This window comes from Rhinoderma darwinii, chromosome 11, assembly GCF_050947455.1.
Source record: "Rhinoderma darwinii isolate aRhiDar2 chromosome 11, aRhiDar2.hap1, whole genome shotgun sequence".
In the NCBI taxonomy this organism is placed as follows: Eukaryota; Metazoa; Chordata; class Amphibia; order Anura; family Rhinodermatidae; genus Rhinoderma; species Rhinoderma darwinii.
Genome location: NC_134697.1, coordinates 16,660,579 through 16,680,661, shown reverse-complemented (window position 1 = coordinate 16,680,661; position 20,083 = coordinate 16,660,579). Strand labels below are relative to the sequence as shown.

The following is a 20,083-nucleotide window of genomic DNA, read 5'->3' as shown; positions in this document are numbered from 1 at the left end:
CCCGGCTGTCTTTAGACAGCACAAAACCCTGGGCTTATGACAGTTTGGTGAAAAGGCGTCGCTGTGGCATAAGTAAGTGTGATGACCGTCATGAAAAGGCATATGGGCAGTCATTAAGACGCATACTCCCTTCCATTTTTCTCTTCTTGCTTACCTATCAAATGTAGATTAGCAATAAGTAGGGAACAAGTGAAGGGGAGTATGACTGCAGTATTAGACTACACCAGGTTTGTCTGTAGTCTGTTACCATGGAGACAAATAGGTCTCCATAGAAGCTGTAGACACAAAATGATAGCTTTTTAATCTAATTCTGATTCCACTGTGTGCCTGTTGAACCTGCACTGTTTGCCTTATGGTTAAAGTGGCCTTGGCACTCCTGTCCCATTCTACCCGTTTGGCGTTTCATACTATTTGAAAGTCCTGTAACTAACTTTTTACCACTAGTATAAGGATTGGGCCCCCTAGAGGTGAAAATGAAACACTGTTGTCTAACCGTGCGGATTGTGAAGATGTTGGGTGGAATGGCACTTTAAACTTACACAACCTCTATATCTACAATATTCGTATGTGAGCATCTGATTTTGTTGTACAGTAAATCATGGCCCTGTTATAAATCACACACACAGTGCCAATGTCCATATTTACGTTTTATTGTACTTTCTTTAGCACATACATTTGTTTCACAGAAGCATCTAGGTGGGTAAACCACACAGAGTATTACACAACCTGTTTCCATAGTGTAACACACAACGTGCCCTACAAAACTCACCACAACACTATTAGGTCGTGCTTTCAGAAATGTCATGTGCTCTACAATGAGACAGGAAGCTGGAGAATGCAAAGAAACGGGAGTCCACAAATGGAAATAAATGACATTAGACATTAGGGAATCTCAGAGGAAAGATTAAAGTCTCTGAAAGACCAAGTTTCCTTTTTGTTTTTAATAGACCCTATTATCTTGCAGTATAATAAATCAATACAACTTGATATGTTGTTACCACTAACCAAAAGTTCACATAATGGAGAGGGAGCCCCACAGTAAGGGTTTGTTCACACGGCTTATTTTCAGCCGTTTTTCCAAGCCGTAAACACCCCAAAAAAAGGCTGAAAATATGGTGGCTGAACACCTCCAAACATCTGCCCAATGAATTCAACGGGAAAAACGACGATCCGTTCCCACGAGACGTTTTTTACGCGGCTGTTTTTAAAAAAGTGCATGTCACTTCTTGAACCGTTTTTCATTGGATAAATAGAAAAACAGCTAAAAAAAAAACGTCTAAAAAACGCATAAAAAAACCGTTTGATGCATTAAAAACGGTTGTAAATCAGAGGCTTAACCAAGTTGGGCCCAGACCTCCACAGGTTCCATAGCCGCTCCAGGGGCTACCTCTATAGTACATGTGGCCTTGTAGGATAGCAGCATGACCCCAGCACCTTAATGTCTTATATGCCAACTCTGCGGTTCCTATACAGAGGAGGAGTCCTGCACAGTTTGACACCGCCCATGAGTAAGGATGATGGGGAAAACCATGGTTGCCTCCCATACCATCTCTATGGGTCCCACAGGAGACGTAGTGGGTTCCCCCTATGTTATGAATGCCCCTGCTACTAGCCTTGTGCAATCCGGCTAAAGAGCTGACACTCTATTAATCGTCATTATATTAGACTCTAGCTATATAGTGCATTTTTATACTATTACAGAAGAGTCCTGCGGTTTAGGACCCACGCTACAAGATTTTGGTAGATATTTTCGTCTACCGTAGCAAATGATCTTTGCCATGAGCATGTAGCCTATGCCATATTGGTTCTCTCGTCTGATCTGCTTGCCTACAAGGCTACACACAAAACCCAATGTGGTGTGAGGCAGGAATATGATGGATGGATACGACTTATCTGTACATATGGTGGAGCAATGGACATTCTATTAAATACTTTGCAAATATATAAGCACAATAATAAAATTACCATATAAATTACACTTATTTTAGTTTTGTGTTTTTTTTAAATGCTGGATTATTGACACCTTTTCCTTGAGACATTTTCATAGGGTTCTCAGGGTAAAGAGCCACCTCTACAGGACTGTAAAAGGCATTCTGATCATGCTTTATGGACTCTCTATACCCGCCACCCATAATACCTGTCTATTGCTATTTAATAAGGCAACGTTCTGTATATTTCAATAGTTTCTTCTCTTCTCTATGGCTCTGTACAGTATAGGCAAGTACCCTGTGAAATATACAGTGCTGGGAATGGGAAAAGTGGCTATTCTTACAGTAATGTATCATCAGTCATTGAAGGGGGTGGTCCCAAAAATTAAATTTACAACAGGTCGATCCTCTGTGTGATCGGTGGAGGTCTAATCTTAACCAATAATGGGAGATAAATGAACCTACGACATGACAGAAGTGATTTTTTTGGAACCCCCTCAAGTACATTTCCGGTAAATGGAATATTATGATATCCCTGACTTGCACTCTATAGAAGACCCCCCCCCCCCCGGTGGCAGTGATCTCCGACAACAGAACTATTCGCCATATTGACGTGAATTTTTGCACTCTGCTCAATTCCCTACTTGCTGTTCTAATTTAAAGCTACAAGAATAAGCAAAATAAAGCCCTGGAGTTATAGAACATAGGAAAAAATCTTGTCCAAACCAGGCACTGGCAAAATGTCCCAACTTCCAATGTTTTTGAAAATTAGTGACATTGCTTTTTATGCCTTCGATGTTTGTTTGGGTTTATGGACAGTCCCTTTTTGCTAGAAGGATCTCTCGGCAAGAAGTTGATTACCGGGTGTCCCGCCACCGAGACCCTAAGTGATCAGCTGTAATCTGTAAGGGAACCCTGCAGCAAGTGCTCAATTTACCTGCAGCGCCACTACAGGCAAAACTACGTATTAAGAAGTTCACATTGAAATAATGCATACAGCTAGGCATCAACCGTGAAATTTGCCTATGATCTCAGGACAGACTCGATATCTGGACACTGGTCTGTAAAGGGGCAAACATAGCAAGATATTTGGAATGTTGGGAATGATTCTCCATATGGAAATCTTTTCCCATCCTTGTACTGCAGATATTGTTGTACAATAGCTGATTAAACGCTAGGATTGTCCTCAATCTGGATCGATGATGGAAGAAATTTCCATTTGGACTGATTATTTTAGGAACAAACGCATAATAACCATTAATGATGGTGTTTTCAGTTAACAATTATTACATGTACATTGCACCTTTAGTGATACTATGCTGGAGCGTGCATTTCTACAGAAGTTCAAGGCTATGAACCTAATATATATATATATATTAGGCTTTTGGGGAGGTAATTTCAGATCTGCCTTGTGGCAATTTTTATGAAGACCTGCCCAGTAGCTGGGAGTTTATATGATTTAAGAAAACTAAATGGAATAAAAATATATCTATATATTAAAAGCGGTCCGGCTTCTCTAACTCCCGGGTGATCAGCTGGGGAAAGCTGCGCGTGGCCTCAAGGGGAATGCACACTCAAATGAATTGATGACCATTTAAAAAAAAATAGTATTGAATCTAGCAAAGCATTAGCAGTGGAGGACCCCTCTCGATTTTAGATCTATGTACCCTGATGGAAAAAATCATTTTAAAGGATATTCTAGCCTCTTGTATAGACATTGGGGGAAATGTATTAAGACTATGCCATAAAAAACAAGCTAGAGTTAGATGCAACAATTTTTTAAGACTCACATGCCTCCTAATAAATTTGTTGCATCTTCGGCTGTCCGCGTGACATTAAATTAAATCTACGCCAGCCAAGAGCTGGCATAGATTTCCGCTATAATTTGCACCAGGTAGCCACGCCACTTTCTGTGAAACGCCACAGACGTTTTTAAAAGTGGTAAGAACAGGGGAAATGTCACCATTCGCTTAATTTCTACACCAGAAAACTGGCGTGGAAGGCTGTTTACTTCCCCCCATTGCGTTCAATTACTAAATTCGGACTGCTTGCAGCCACCACTAGAGGGAGCTTGGGAGCTAACTGCATACTGTTATCTTATTGAGTCCAGAGTATAAATGTTTGCGTTATGCTCCCTCTAGTGGTAACTGGAGGCAACCAGAATTTTATAATATAACCATGTTCATGCAGGGGATTTGGAGCTCTGTATCAGCAAAAAATATATTAAGGACAATACTATGGACCGACATAATCAATGAAAATGTCCATCCGTGGACATGATAGACTTTAAGGATTCTTCTTCTGCCTAGGCTCGTCTTTTTGACTTTTAACCTGATTATCAGATTATCAGATCTGAAAAACAAAATCACATCCTATGTATTAAGTCAAATCCTAAAACCGCTTTGAAACCTATATGCCAGTATTTTGCAGCTTGTAAATACTGAAAATCACACTACAAAGTCAGATCATCTCATGTTAGCAGGGATTTGCAGGCTTGTCTTGCCAGCACAGAACGACTCCTCTGAAGAAAAATGTGATAAAACAAAAGACAAAACAAATATGCGCTACATAATCCCAGCACTGACCAGAAGCTTGTAATCTGCAGCGGACGAACTAGACAAATCCAAACTGCATTATTAGTCCGGACAAGGGTGGTGTTGAGACCAGAGTACCGATGAGCGATGAAAACTAAAAACTATTCCTTGTATAAGTTGCTTGCAGGCAGATTAATGAATAACAATAAGGGGGGAGAATGTAAAATATGCTTATTCCTTAACAGTCCATGTCTCCATAGTGCCCCCCCATTTGCACTCATTCCACCGTGTAAATTGGTCTAAAGAGCAATAGACGCCGATCCTGCTGGAATTGTGTATACGTGTATGCCATCTGTATCCTCCTAGTGTGTTCATGCTCCATTCCATCAATCCATAGAGGCTAGGACTATTAGTATGGCTGACTTGTCCATATCGCAGCAGGTCATACTTCATTTCCGGCAACAGGATGGAAGACCCATGTAGAGTCTAAGTAACTTCTAGGCAGCCCCATCTATTCTAGAGACTTGCACAGCCGGTGGGATTGTTGCACTCAAGCTAAATCCGATTTTCTTCTGACCTTTCAGCAATGATTTATAAGAAGAGTTAAAAAGGAAGTTGATGGTAAAAGGTCAAACAAGACGTATATTGAGGAGCTGTCCAGATATCTTCTTTCCATAGTCTATGGGCAAAATCAGCTTTCAATGTGAACTTTTCAATTAACTCATTCAGGTCTCGTAGATGCATCTAGAGATCATGTTTTCCTATAAGGTCCTTACCAAGGGAACCAACGTGAAGGTTTTATGTCTTAAATGCCTTGCAATTATGCTTAAAATTTCCAAAGAGCTGGCTCAAGATGAGCGGAATAGTCTGAAGCCACAAAATCCACCAATAACCTGCCATTGGATCCCACAAACTTTAATGATCGATGAACTTGGCAGGAACAAGTTAAGTTCTTGAGGTCAATCCATGCTCGTTTCTTTAAGAAAAACCAAGCCCTTTCTTGTGCTGTGTACTAGTTACGAGAGAGTCTGCGTAATGGTTGCGAGTTCCTCAGCACAGAATGTGAGTTTCTTCTGTGACCATAATGGAGAAGAAGTTATTCTCTGGAGAACATTCCCCTGTCTCTTCTGTGACCTGCGGTGGACTCAGAGAGCTTCTTCCACTGTCATTGTCCTTTCCTGCCAAGAAGAACAAAAGATATTTAGTAAAATGTATGTCTTCAGTCTATTCATACCTACTCAAGATATTATGTACTATGGGACAGCCATTGACGCCTTTCTCAACCCCAGTGATCATCTGATGGGGGTGAAACAAAGGTAGTACTCTCCTTATATTTTTTAATACTCCGATTCTGCAATCCGTATCTAATGTGGCATCTAAGGGGTTAAATGGCCAGGATCAGAGTTTCCTACAACCCTAGCTATTGCAACAGGAATGTGGCTGTCAATCGCCCGCCATTTTCTCCCGGTAGATTGCGCAGACAGATCTGCTGCACCCTTGTGACTACAGGCATGTACATCATGGTGCCTTATAGGGATTGTCCAGTTTAGGAACCCCATTTTCATACTCCCTATTAAGCAATTCTGATTTATAGATGGGGTTCCCATGCTCAGGTTCCTCATCTTTTGTGAAGTATGGTTACAAAGAGCATCTCTCACTCTGAAGGACCTGTCCTGTCCTGTATTTTACAAACAACCCATTGATATTAATGGTCACTGTGTAATGCTTCATTTCCCCTGTGGTGGTGCTGCAGGGAAATTGAACACTTCCTGTTAGGATTCCACACATAGATACTTGGAGTTCTAAGAGAGGTAAAACTTTGATCTGCTTATTTCCAGGGGACCTTTCTTCCAAACTGGTAGTGTCCAAAGCGGACAGCCCCTTTAAAACATACATATGTGTCAGAATGCACCAAGATGTTACATGAATTTGCTTTCTGTGTTCTCTCATAGTTCCATGTACTGTGGCCCTCCCCTACCTGGATGAAACCTGCTCATCCTGAGCTCCCTGCTTCTATTGAATCAAGGGCGCATAAGTGTTTCTGCCTGGACAAGAAGGACACGTGAGGGTATACAAGACTTCAGACACCTAATTGACACTAGTCCACATCTACTAGGGCATTTTATAGCACCACCAGAAGATATACATAAAAGGGTTTATATGAGATGAGAAAAATATTTGCTTTCAGAAACAGTGCCACTCTTGTCCATGGGTTGTATGTGGTATTACAGCTCAGCCCTATTCAAGTGAGAGACCTAGCCCATGGACAGGAAAGGCGCTATTTCTGGGGGAGGGGGGACAGACAACCCCTGACAATTTATTAACGAATTAATTGAAATTCTTAATAACCGATCCATCCTGCTCTGGACATTGCTGAATCTTCTTCTTTTTTTTTTTTTTTGCTCTATAAAAATATTTTTAATTGTTATTCCCAGCATAATATCTGATAAAATAACGCATTTTCCTGCTCTGCTATTTACTTGAGCACCATATTGGGGATTATGTGGAAATACTAATGGTCAGGGAAACAATACAAGGTAACATTTACAATAGTATAGCAGAGGCAGCACCGCGCGATGGGCTGGCAGTCATTTTGCTGCTGGCTCATCATTGCTCAGTACTTTTTTTTTGCGTTACTTGCTGGTGGTAAATTTAATTACTACAGTATGTCTCTATACTAGATCAGCACAAAGGGTTTATATTACTGTGAGCGTTAGCCTTTTTCTGTGCCAACCTTACCACCCATCCTCTGGAAATAGGTCTCGCTGCCAAAAAAGTTCTCTAAACCGCTTTATTCAAAAATGGAAAGAGTTTCCAGATAAGTCACATCAGTGGGTTTGTATGTGTGAAGGTTAATCCTGGAATGAATAGAACTCCCTATTTTTCTGGACATTACTGAAAAAAAGGATCCACAGGTTTATTTAAGATTAGAAACTCTTGTTTTGGGGCTGAATCTGGTATTGCAGCAATCAAATGAGTGGGACTGAGCTGTATTACTAGACACTGCCTATAAGCAGGAGTGGCGCTGTTTTTTGTAAAATAAATTTTTACCTTTTTATATTATCATGGACAATCCTTTTAAATTAGCAATAAACTAATGGTTCCATGCCCGCTCCCTGATCAGATGTGTGCGCCAATATTTTTTCATTCGCGCACATACTGAAAGAATATACATGCATGGATATTGTTCTGATAAATCAGGAACAATTGCACAGTATAGATTTGGCACAATTCTCTAGACATGTTAGACACATTTTCTCTTTTGGCTGGTGCACAATACTTTGAGCCAAGAGAGCACACATACCTATAGATTTGGGACTTTTCTTAGCCCAATTTTTTATGCCTACCTCGACCGTTATGCACATAATGTATATTTGGTGCATGGCCGACATTACAGCGTTCACATGAATTGTCACCAAGACTCTTGAATGGCAAATACGTCATTTTGCTGTGATACATCTCTGCTCCTCAGGGGCGTAGCTATAGGTGGTGCAGAAGTAGAGGCCGGACAGTGTTGCCTGAGGGGGCCCAAGAGCCCCAGATGACCGCAGTATTCTAAATGGTAGGTGGGAGTACTGTTACAGAGTGTGCATTGGGGCCCTGAAGCTTCAAGCGTCTGCCTAGTTATGTAGGCGATATATGAGAGTAGTGATATGGGAACGCTTTGGGACAAATTGTACATAATGGAGGAGATTTAGCAAAACTAGTGCAAGGGAAAACTGGAGCAGTTCCCCTATCAACCAATCAGATTGCTGCTTTATATTTTCACAATTACCTCTAAGACATGAAATCTCATTGGCTGCCATGGGCAATTGCCCCAGTTCTCCCTTGCACTAGTTTTGATAAATCTCCTCCAATGAATCCATTTTTACCCGGTTACCTCACATATGTTCCTCACTGTTACTTGACTTGCCGCTTTTCTCTTGTTGACCAGGTTGTGTTTGCCTTCAGGACGGGAATGTGAGATTTTGTTTCTAAACTTTAAATCCTCCCTACAGTAAATAAGGCTGGAAACTAATCAAGTCTAATCCTGGATTAGTTTCCAAACAGGATGAAAAGCAAAGTCAGGTCATCAAACTAAACTGCAATGATGTCTCGGGGATTAGAGCAGGACATGGCGATAGTCTATATATACGAAACTGCTTTGTGTCATTTCCCTTTCACCCATCGTAGGTTATTTTATTTTGCAAGTTTCTATGGAGCCTTGTGGGGGGGAGGTCATTTGTGCAAAGATCAAATCTACTCATCGGATAATGCAACGGTTCCCAAATCTCTTCAGGCCAGGGAACCCAAAATCATCTAGAGACGCCACTGTGAAACCCTAAGGGTATATTCAGACGCAACCGTTTTTCCGAACCCAAAATCTGCAACAAATCTGCCGTGTATAAACATATATCAACCGTTTCTCCATACGGACAATATGTCATCAGACAGTGGCAGTCATGTCTTCTATACGGACATCACCTCTGTTGCATGCCGCAATTGGCCACCATGGCAATTTGACATGTCATCAGTAAGAACGACACATTAACACCAGTGGCGCAACTATCGCGGTAGCGCCGCTACTATGGGGCCCGCGCCGCCGAGCCTCCAAGTATGGGCTGGGCGACACAGGCCCTCTCATGCCTGTAGGTGTCGCTAGCACCGGAGGGGGCCTGGGTGCTAGCGGCAGGCAAATACATGCATTCGCACTGGCTAGCGGCGCGATTACATCATCGCGCCGCTTCCATGCTTGGAAGGTGCTGATTGACGGGGCAAGTCATTCTGCCCCGCCAATCAGCGTCATTGGACGACGCTCGTTCAGCTCCAGCAGACATGCTCAGAAGAGAGCATGTCTGCCTCGCCAGTGAACAGCGTGGGAATGGGATCATGTGAGTATGTAAAGTTTATATATTTTTCTTCTATCTACAGGGGGGGTCTACAGGGGGGGTCTATCTACAGGGGGGGTCTATATGTGGGGATGTGGGTCACTATATACAGGGGGCTCTATGTGGGCCACTATATACAGGGGGCTCTATATGTGGGCCACTATCTACAGGGGGCTCTATATGTGGGCCACTATCTACAGGGGGCTCTATATGTGGGCCACTATCTATAGGGGAGCTATTTTTTTAGGGTACTTTCTATAGGGGTGGGTTACCTGTGGGGCACCAGCAACAGGGTAGCTATATGTAGTGCACAGTCTACAGGGCTGGGCTATATGTGGGACACTATATACAGGGGGAGCTATGAGACACTATCTACAGATGTGGGCTATACGTGGAGCACTATCTATAGGAGAAGCTATATGTAGGGCAGCACGGTGGCTCAGTGGTTAGCACTATTTCCTTGCAGCTCTGGAGTGAATATGTGGGCACTATCTATAGGGGCTTCTATGTTTCTATGTAGGACACTCTACAGGGGCTTCTATATAGGTCACTATCTACAGAGGCTCTATGGGGGTCACTATCTACAGGGGGCACGGTGTGTGTGTGTGTGTGTGACACACAGTGTATGGTACTATTATAATCAGGGACACAGTGTATGGCGCTATTATAGTTTGAGGTGCAGTGTATGGTGCTTTATTATATTTAGAGGTGTTGAGAATTTTAACTTTGTTTATAGGTGCAGAAATGTTTTAAAAGTGAGAAGCTGAAGACATCTGAGCGGAAAACTGCAGAAATTGGTCATGGTCGGTAGAAATCCATCATAGAGGTCTGGACTGGGGGGAGAAGAAAAGAACTAGAATCTGAGACGTGACCGGTGAATCACTTAATGTAAATGTTTATTCTGCCTCTAGTCCGTATTGTAGTCACTGTGTGATCTGCAGCGAGATGATTATGATATGATATTTTTTTGTGAAACAGCATCTCCCAGCATATCCTTACTATTGTTCGGTCCATGCTGGGAGCTGTAGTTTTACGCTGTACAAACATATACGGCAGGGGTTGCACTAAATTGAGCTGTATTTGTTCTGGGGTTGTATATATGTACTGATGTTGGTTCTGATGCTGTATATACGTATGAGATTGGTTTTGGTGCTGTGTATATATGTAATGACTTTGGTTCTGGTGCTGTATATACGTACTGAGCTATGGTTGTAGTGTTGTATTTATGTACTGAGGTTGGTTATGGTGCTGTATTTATGTACTGATGTTGGTTCTGGTGCTGTATATATGTATGGGCTTGGTTCTAGTGCTGTATATATGAACTGAGCGTTGTTCTGGTGCTGTATATATGTCAGAGCTTGGTTCTAGCGCTTTGTGTACAGAGCTTGGTTCTGGTACTGTATATATGTCAGAGCTTATAAGAGACATTGTAAATTTAATAGGAATCGGTCAGGTAGTTTTAACCCCTTGAACTGCCACCATGCGTTGATACATGACCTGACAATATTTCCAAACATTCCCTTGTATGTTTTTTTCAGAAGCAGCAAAATCCTTAAAATCCACTTTTAAAACGGCGCTCGCTATATGCTAATTACTCATTAGAGGGGCATGGGGCGGTGCCGCTATCCTGAAGAGTCACATAGTCCTGCCTCCAAACCCACCTTTCTATGTTTGAGTGACATCTCCCTGGCTGATACAACTTTCTCGGATGCGCCATTGCCTTGTGGCACTATACACAAGGGGGGAGGCTGTGTGGCACTATACACAAAGGGGGGCTGTGTGGCACTATACACAAGGGGGAGCTGTGTGGCACTATACACATGGGGGAACTGTATGCCACTATTTACAAGGGGGAGGGCTGTGGCTCTACAAGGGGCTGAGTGTGGCGCAATCTACAGGGGTCTGTGTGCAGCACTTTCTACGAAGGGGGGCTGTGAGCACTGTATACAAGGGAGTGGGGCTGTGTGGCACTATATACAGTGGGAGCTTTATGGCGATATCTACAGGGGGGCTGTATGGCACTATCTACAAGGGGGAGGTGGGGGCGCTATCTACAAATGGAGTGTTACACTGTCTATAGGCGGGGCTATATAGCACTGTCTACAGGGAGGCTGTATGGCACATTCTACAGGGGACACTATAAGGGGGGCTGCTTGTGGCACCCGGGGTGGCAGGGCCCCGGTAAAGAGTTTGCTATTGGGCCCAGTCTTTCCTAGTTACGCCCCTGATTAACACTAAGCCTAAAAGCAAGGACTGTCTAAGGCCTAATTCACACAGTTTTTTGCAGATGGAAAAATCTGCCTCAAAATTCCTTCTGAAATTTTGAGGCAGATTTTGATCTGCCTGTACCCTTTGCCACGTTTTTTGCGGCGTTTTACGCAGCGTTTTTCGTTCGTGGCCATTGAGTGCCGCAGGCAAAAAATGCAGCGAAAACCGCTTCTATGCCTCCCATGGATGTCGATGGGAGGTCAGAGACTGAAACGCCTGAAGAAAGGGCATGACGCTTCTTTTTCCACTTGCAGGAAAACCACGCCTCTGCTGCCCATTGAAATCAATGGGAGGAGTTTTCGGACGTTTTTTGGTGCGGTTTCCACGTCAAAAAGAGTGTTAATAAACTCTGTGTGAGCATACCCTAAAAGTTTAGGGGTAAGCCATACCGCCAAACTTATCAAAGCGGTGCATGCTGGAAATTTGGCGCACCTAGCTGGACATGTTCGATAATTATCCCTTCCTTATCTCACTTCTTGATTGGCTTAAAGCCATGCCTCTTTCTGCTAGACCACGCCCCATTTCCAACTAAGCCACGCCCTACGGCCAAGTGTGGTGCATAAAGTGTCTAAAACAGTTCATGTCAACAGCATGCTAGAATTCTGGCCCAATTTGTATAGTAATTCTGCCCCTACGTGCCTCCTTAGTTACAAAAAGTGATCCAGACATGTCATCTTGTAGTCCTTCCCATAGTGATGATAAATGTCAGGCCCGGCTTTTACTTTTTTTTTTTTTTTTCTTCATTGATCTACGTGGGGTAAAACCAATTGTAAAAACCACAACTGAAGCCCAGAACATCCATTGTAGGAACATCTATAAGACTAAAAACTCTCTGGAAAAATGAGTATTAATTTTTGGTTGCACTTTTTCTTGTCCCATTACTTGTGTTGCTCCCTGCCGCACTTGAAAAAAAAAAAACTCCAGTGAATAAAATATTTTTTCCAGAAACCGCGCCACTCTTGTCCATGGGCTGTGCATGGTTTTGCAGACATAAAGTGCAATACCACACACACAGCCCAAGAGTGGAGAGCTGTTTCATGGTGAAAAAAAACAAAACAGCAGTCCCATTTTTCTAATCCTGGACAATCCCTTTAATTAAACCCCATATAAAACTCCAATGATCATTGGTTACCCTTTAAATTCTACAATTCTGAAGCAAACGTTCAACAAACTTCTGACATACCATAGTGACATGTAGGAAGTTTTGATTAGTCCGAGCACTGAGACCCCCACCAATCGCTAAAACGAAGCTGGAGAAGTGCTCGTGTGAGCGCTCAGCCGCTTTGTTTCTGTTCAGCTATTTCCAGAAATCAATGTAGCGGAGTACGGACTCAATAGAAAGTCTTTGAGCCTGTACTCCGATACATCGGCTTTCCGGAAATAGCTGAACAGAGACAAAGCGGTTGAGCGCTCACACGAGCACTTCTGCAGCTTTGTTTTAGCGATTGGTGGGAGTCACAGTGCTTGGACCACCACCAATCAAAACTTCTGACCTTTCACTATGACATGTCAGAAGTTTGTTGAACGTTTAGTTACCCTTTAAATGCATAATCTCTCAATCTGGTTCACGTAAAAAAAAAAGGTGTTTTGACTGTGATGCGTGAACCCAGCCTTAAAGAAAAAAAATGGATAACCGAGATAACCGCCACAAGTTGCTACAATGTAGAAATCATACTGTTACTGTGAATACAGGGCATAGAAAACTTTGATAATGTACAAGAAGTGAAGACCTATAGTGTGTTTTTTTTCACTGGAGCTCTTTGTTTCATGTTGGGTTTATACAGACATGCCCTTCCTTAGCTCTGTTCTGGTGTCATAAGAAATGTGAAGAGGTGGAAGACGTATGACTATTACATTACACTGATGTTCCAGTAATGATAGACTGATAGACATTCATCTCGTCTTATTCCCCTGTTCACATCCATTTCTTCGGATCCAGAGTTATTTACTGCGTCTTGACAGCCCGTAGTCATAAAATACAGGTACATTTACTGTCCCGCTAGTATTTCAGAGTAATGAAAATAATGCTTTTAAATAATTCAATCGTGACCGAGATAATTCTGCCATAAAAAGAGGCCACTGGAAAAACTCTTTAATCTTAAAGGATCATGCACACAACCTGAGCCCATAGACACTATATTCTTCCTATATACCTCAGTAATACAGCATCTAATAGTCGTCTTCAGCCACCACTAGGGGGACCTTTAGAGCCCACTGCATAATGTTTCATTCGTGATTTCAAGTCATAAACCGTATGCAGTAAGCGCCCTCTAGTGGTGGCTGCAGGCAGCTCGAATTTTAGCACTTAAAGGGGTTGTCCACTTCTGGACAACTGGTGACCAATTCACCGGATAGGCCTACAGTTCATGATCTGTGGGGGTCAGACATCCAGATCCCACACCGATCAGCCCCGGGCACCAGATGAACATGCCGGAAGTAGTTGGCTCCGGCCACGGAATCGCGGCCGAGCTGCAGTATTCAAGTGAATAGGAGCAGAGCTGCAGTTCTGCAGCACGGCCGCTATGCTATGTACGGAGCCAACTCCTTCCAGCTTTGTAAATCACATAATGGGAATAACATCCGGTGCCCGCAGGCCTCCGGAGCGGCTGATCGGTGCAAGGTTCAGGTGTCGTAGCTACACACATGTACTGAGGACCTTGTCCGGTTGATAGGTCATCAGTTGTCCGGTAGTGGACAACCCCTTTAACTCTGTCTATGCAGGGGATTAAGAGGTCCATTGCATAAAAATGGGGTTTCCGACTGCTATAAAGATATGTTGTGAAGCTAATCACCAGAAAATGTTGGACTTATCTGAGGTTAGAAAACAAAATGATGTTAAAGGGCTACAAATATAAGTCCTTAAGTTGTCCTCATCTCATCATGTGATTTGAGCCACGTGGAACTGTCTAGCCTTAGCTGGGTCAGGATCTGAATATGTGTTCTCAAATGCGATTCTCGCTCTTATTCACCCCCTTAACGCTATTGTCAATACTTATTAAAAGCGGCTGGCACAGGACTTATTAACCATTCGATACAGTACTAGACTTTGCAAAATTTGTTATCATTGGTGCAACTGCTAATTAACTAAATATGACCCATTATGTGACATTTCAGTTCTTGAATTATCTTGCAGCATAGAAGGAAATATGGAAAAAGAACTGCTGTAATTGCTTATGGTCTTGGGTTTGATACGTTTAGTCCTGATAAAGTATAAGGCCCTGTTCACACAGAGTTTTTCTTGCATGCAATAAAAACATTTGCCTCAGAATTCCTTCAGGAATTTTGAGGCAGATTTTGACCTGCCTGTGCTTTTTTTCTCTCGTTTTTCGACCGCGGCCATTAAAGCTAATGCAAGGACCAGAGCCAGAAAACGCAACGAAAAATACTCGGAAACTAGCGCGGCAGGTTTTTTCTGACTCCCATTGATTTCAATGGGAGGTCAGAGACAGAACCGCGTAAAGAAAGGACATGCTGCTTCTTTTTCCCTGCGAGTGGATAAAAGCTGCCAGGGGAAAAAAAAACACCTGCCTCCGGTTCTAATCAATCGGCCGTTTTTTGCAGCAGTTTCCGCGTGTGAACTCTGTAGACGTTCATGACCTATCCATAGCGTATGCTACAAATGTCTGATCATCTGCTACACTGTAACAGTGAATACGGGCAGCACAGAGATTTTGTCCCATGCATTCTCCCACTGCGTATTGTAGACATGTGAGTGGAGTTTTTCTTTCAATTCTTTTAACCCCTTGTGCTATTTTGACATTGATAAAGGGCAGCATGGTTAGCACCCTCAGGAAACATTGTGACACCTACTCCCTCTACTAATTAAGGAGTGATTGGCCTGGCTGCATGCATACGCTCCATCTCATACATTGAAATATTGAAGAGTGTCCGGAGATGACAGATAATGATTAGGAGAAGGATTCCTGCATGGTCCAGAATTTGATTTTCCAATCAACCCTACGTAATAGTTTCCAGTCCACGCTAAATTGTGAATCTTAATTTCTCAATCTATTAAGACCCGTTCTGTAATAAGCATGAAGCTCAATCAAGAATGAATGGAGCAAGGAAAGGTCTGTATTGGTGCGAGGGGCCGGAGAAATTATAGAATAAACATTGTACTGAACTTCTGAAGAAATTTTATTACATGGTCCAACATCCATGAAAAATACTGCAGTAGTAACCTACAACAATTCTCTCTTTTCTTTCTTCCCATGTCTTTCCTTCTCTCACTCCTTTTCTGTCTTTCTATCTCTGCATGCCCCTCTATCCCTGCCTGCCTCTCTATCTCTGCCTGCCCCTCTATCTCTGCCTGCCCCTATCACTGTACGGCACATGAGTTCCTTGTATCCGTTGGAGCAGGGGTCAACCGCTTCCATTTTCCAACGCTTCGACAAGCCAACTGAGCTGTTGATGTGTTCACATGTGTCAGCTGTAATGATCCGGCACACACAGGTCCACAAGAGGAATTTTGTGGAGCCCATCCTGACAGGGAAGCTATGGATCTGCCGGGGAACCAGAGTATCTGGCAATGGGTAAGTATCTCTGCCTATGTGTGTATTTGTACATCAGAGTTTGTCTATATCTGCACAGGATGGATGCTCCGTCCCATTCACTTTGATGAAGCCAAATCGCAATACCAGACACAACCCATGTACAGGTGTGGTGCTGTTTCTGGAAGAAAGCAGTCATGTTTCTGAGCAACCTCTGCAAGCACAGGAGTGAGGATCTTCAGTAAAGTGGATGATGCTCTGTCACAATGGCAAGCTTAAAGAGGCTCTGTCACCAGATTTTGCAACCCCTATCTGCTATTGCAGCAGATCGGCGCTGCAATGTAGATTACAGTAAAGTTTTTATTTTTAAAAAACGAGCATTTTTGGCCAAGTTATGACCATTTTTGTAGTTATGCAAATGAGGCTTGCAAAAGTCCAAGTGGGTGTGTTTAAAAGTAAAAGTCCAAGTGGGCGTGTATTATGTGCGTACATCGGGGCGTTTTTAATACTTTTACTAGCTGGCCGTTCTGATGAGAAGTATCATCCACTTCTCTTCAGAACGCCCAGCTTCTGGCAGTGCAGACACAGCGTGTTCTCGAGAGATCACGCTGTGTCGTCACTCACAGGTCCTGCATCGTGTCAGACGAGCGAGGACACATCGGCACCAGAGGCTACAGATGATTCTGCAGCAGCATCGGCGTTTGCAGGTAAGTAGCTACATCGACTTACCTGCTAACGCCGATGCTGCTGCAGAATCAACTGTAGCCTCTGGTGCCGATGTGTCCGACACGATGCAGGACCTGTGAGTGACGTCACAGATCTGCACTGCCAGAAGCTGGGCGTTCTGAAGAGAAGTGGATGATACTTCTCGTCAGAGCGCCCAGCTAGTAAAAGTATTAAAAACGCCCCGATGTACGCACATAATACACGCCCAGTTGGACTTTTACTTTTAAACACACCCACTTGGACTTTTGCAAGCCTCATTTGCATAACTACAAAAATGGTCATAACTTGGCCAAAAATGCTCGTTTTTTAAAAATAAAAACGTTACTGTAATCTACATTGCAGCGCCTATCTGCTGCAATAGCAGATAGGGGTTGCAAAATCTGGTGACAGAGCCTCTTTAAGAGTGCCACCGCTTCATTGCTGTGCGGCCGGTAACGTTACGATGGACAAGATTTTGCCATATTAATGAACGGATACTTTCCTAGCACTTGACACTTACTTTGTAGGATTCTATGGTTTCGGCCATTTGGCTTTGGAGTGAAGGTTTATCCCATATCGGAAAGTCAATGCAGTTATGGAAAATTTCTAAATATCACCCTGTGGGATTCCTGCCTGTCTGTATTGTTCTACTGCATATCCTAGAAAGGCAAACTGTACAAAATGCATAATCTTACCATCCTTAGCCAGCTTCTTCTGGATGTTGTTCCTTGTGTGGTAGTTGATCCTAGGCTGCATCTGAGTCTCGGCAGAATCCTGTAAAGTTATTTGCCCATTTAATTTGATTCCATCGGAGATGTTATTAGCACTGGAAAAAAAAAAAGGAAAAATATAATTGATATTTTTATTCGATAAATTCTATCGTGTGTAGCCTCAGTTTAATTCACCTCTAACCAAGTATTAAAAGTGACGTGATCATGAAAATTTTTCTCAGTTTGTATTTTTTAGAGCAGCAGTTTGTGAGCAAGAGCTGTAATTCGGGACATCATCAATTTGCTACCATTGTCAGCCATTTTTGAGTTAATGTCAAGTTGTTTGGTCACCTAGTCACTTATTTGTATACAAGTATACATTTCTCTGCTCTCCTCAGTCATTACACACACATTTCTCCATCTATCTTTATGTATGTACACATGTACTTATTGTCTAGAGCAGTGGCCGCGCATGTGTACAGGCGGCTCTATAGGAGAAGAGTCATACAGTATTTGGGCCTCTTGCTTTCTGACAGCTCAACATAGACAAACACTTTCCACCCCTTTTCTCTCCTAACAATCCACCAGTAACTGTGACCAATTCAATTTATTAACTCAGTCCCTTACATGCAATCAAATAAACTGTGTGTAGTTGCTTTTAGGGTTCATCCCATAACGGAAAGCAACAGCAAATCGCTAGGATAAGTCATCACTTTCTGATCGGTGGGGGTCTGACTGCCAAGACCCTCACCTATCCTAAAATTGAAGGTGCCCCATCACCAGTTTAACGAAGAGCAGCTGTGCAAGAAACTAAAACACACCCCATTCAAGTGAATGGAGCTGTGCTCTAGTTCCCCTGAGGCTGGTCAGCACCACACCCCTTAAATCTCAGGGTCGGCTGGGCTCCCGGCAGTCGGACCCCCTCCGATTGGAAAGTGATGGCATATCCTAGCGATATACCATCACTTTCTGTTTTGGGAATATACCTTTTAAAGGAGGCAGTGGGCCCTTTTACCTAACGGGCCCCTGTGCAGCTACACAGGTGGAACATATGGTTTCTCCACCCCCACAACCCTCTCCATTCCAGTCTGAGATTTGAGGAGACTGCCAAATCAAAGGCTGCCTCACCTGGCGGAACAGGGGTCAGTTTGTGACCCCCACCTATCTGTAATTTATGTCAAATCCTGGAATAAAGGTCTAAGATAAAAATACTCATCCTTCTTTTTTTTTTTTATACAGCGAGATAAGAATCGCCACATGACAGCCCACATGCACCCAGGGAGCTGGCAATGCAAATTCACATTTCAGAAAACTGCTGTAAATATTGCAAAAGCGGCAAATTTTAAAGATGGTGTTTAACAGTGCCCTCGAGACGAGAAATTGTGAATAAATCATACGTGTTGTACCTGAAGCTACAGTAAGTCTCCGTGTCGGTAGGTATATTGGGGTTCCTTCTGTAATTTTTCCTTCTGGCGCAGCAATCAATAACGGCACCTTTTATATATTTACATCGAATGAGGATCCTTCACACTGAGCATTAAGCAGCAAGTGACATTCTTATTTGTGCATTCCTGTGGCAGCTTGCTTTATGACCGCACTCACTTAGCTAATCTTTTCTACATTTTCACCTCAAAAGTAATGTTTTTGCGATCACTCAGCCATCAATGTTCATGAATACAAATTAATGCGTATTTCTAGAAAAATAATTTACTCAAACTCGGCAGAATTGCACATCTGCGATCGCCTGGAAATTAATCTGCTGACGTCGCAATTTAGAATTACACATGCAGCCGAGCCGAACGTTTCATCTCCACAATGCAGGAGGTGATTACAGAAATCTATATAGATATAGAAATATACTGAAGTTGCATATAACACCATGCGCTGTTTTATTATAAATTAAAAATAATGGTGCAGATTTAATAATGTCTTAAAGATAGTATAAAACTAGCGCCGACAGGTTGAAACTGCGCCAAATTTATCACAGTGGCGCACATTGTATGAGAAATCTTGCTAGACGTGTTAGAAGCTTTTCTCTTCATTACGTCACCTCTTGGCTGGCGTACTTCTACGCCAATATTTTGCGCACAAAAATTGAGCACTGTAATATTTTGGCATATTAGGGCCTGTTCACATCACGTTTAGCGTGCATGTTGGGAAAGCTCCCTACGTACATGCTAAATATGTCAATAGGGCTCCATTAGCCCAACGGACTCCAAAAGAGGGTCCTTTTGGACTCCATATACCATTTTTTTGAGGATGGAATAACGTAGTATACTATACTATTCTATCCTGAGGGATCCCGCAAAAAAAAAAAACAACCTTATACGTTTTTTGTTTTTTTTACATGGGAGCCTATGTGTGACGGATGCCACTGTATGGCATGCGTCACAGGTATACGTTAAACGTATAGCCTGGGGAGCTTTCCCAGGGCTGGAATGCTAGGAAGAGAATCGGGTAGCGCTCCTTCGAGAACTCCGGGACTGGAGAAGCCCTTGACGTCATTATCCGTATATGAGACCCCAACCGATCGCTAAAACAAAGCGTTAGAAGCGCTCGTGTGACGCTTCGTTTCTGCGG

At 42.9% G+C, this 20,083-nt stretch overlaps 1 protein-coding gene across 2 annotated transcripts in view; it reads right to left on the bottom strand.

Moving 5' to 3' along the window:
• Nucleotides 1–629: 629 nt before the first annotated feature.
• ZMAT4 (zinc finger matrin-type 4) overlaps nt 630–20,083 on the bottom strand; it is a 367,445-nt gene continuing 347,991 nt past the window's right edge. For both annotated transcript variants that reach the window (XM_075843052.1, XM_075843051.1), the window contains 2 exons: nt 17,489–17,619; nt 630–5,640 (listed from right to left, as the gene is read on the bottom strand). In XM_075843052.1, coding sequence (XP_075699167.1) covers nt 5,513–5,640; nt 17,489–17,619 — 259 coding nt within the window. In that variant the 3' untranslated portion in view covers nt 630–5,512. The remainder of the gene's footprint in view (nt 5,641–17,488; nt 17,620–20,083) is intronic.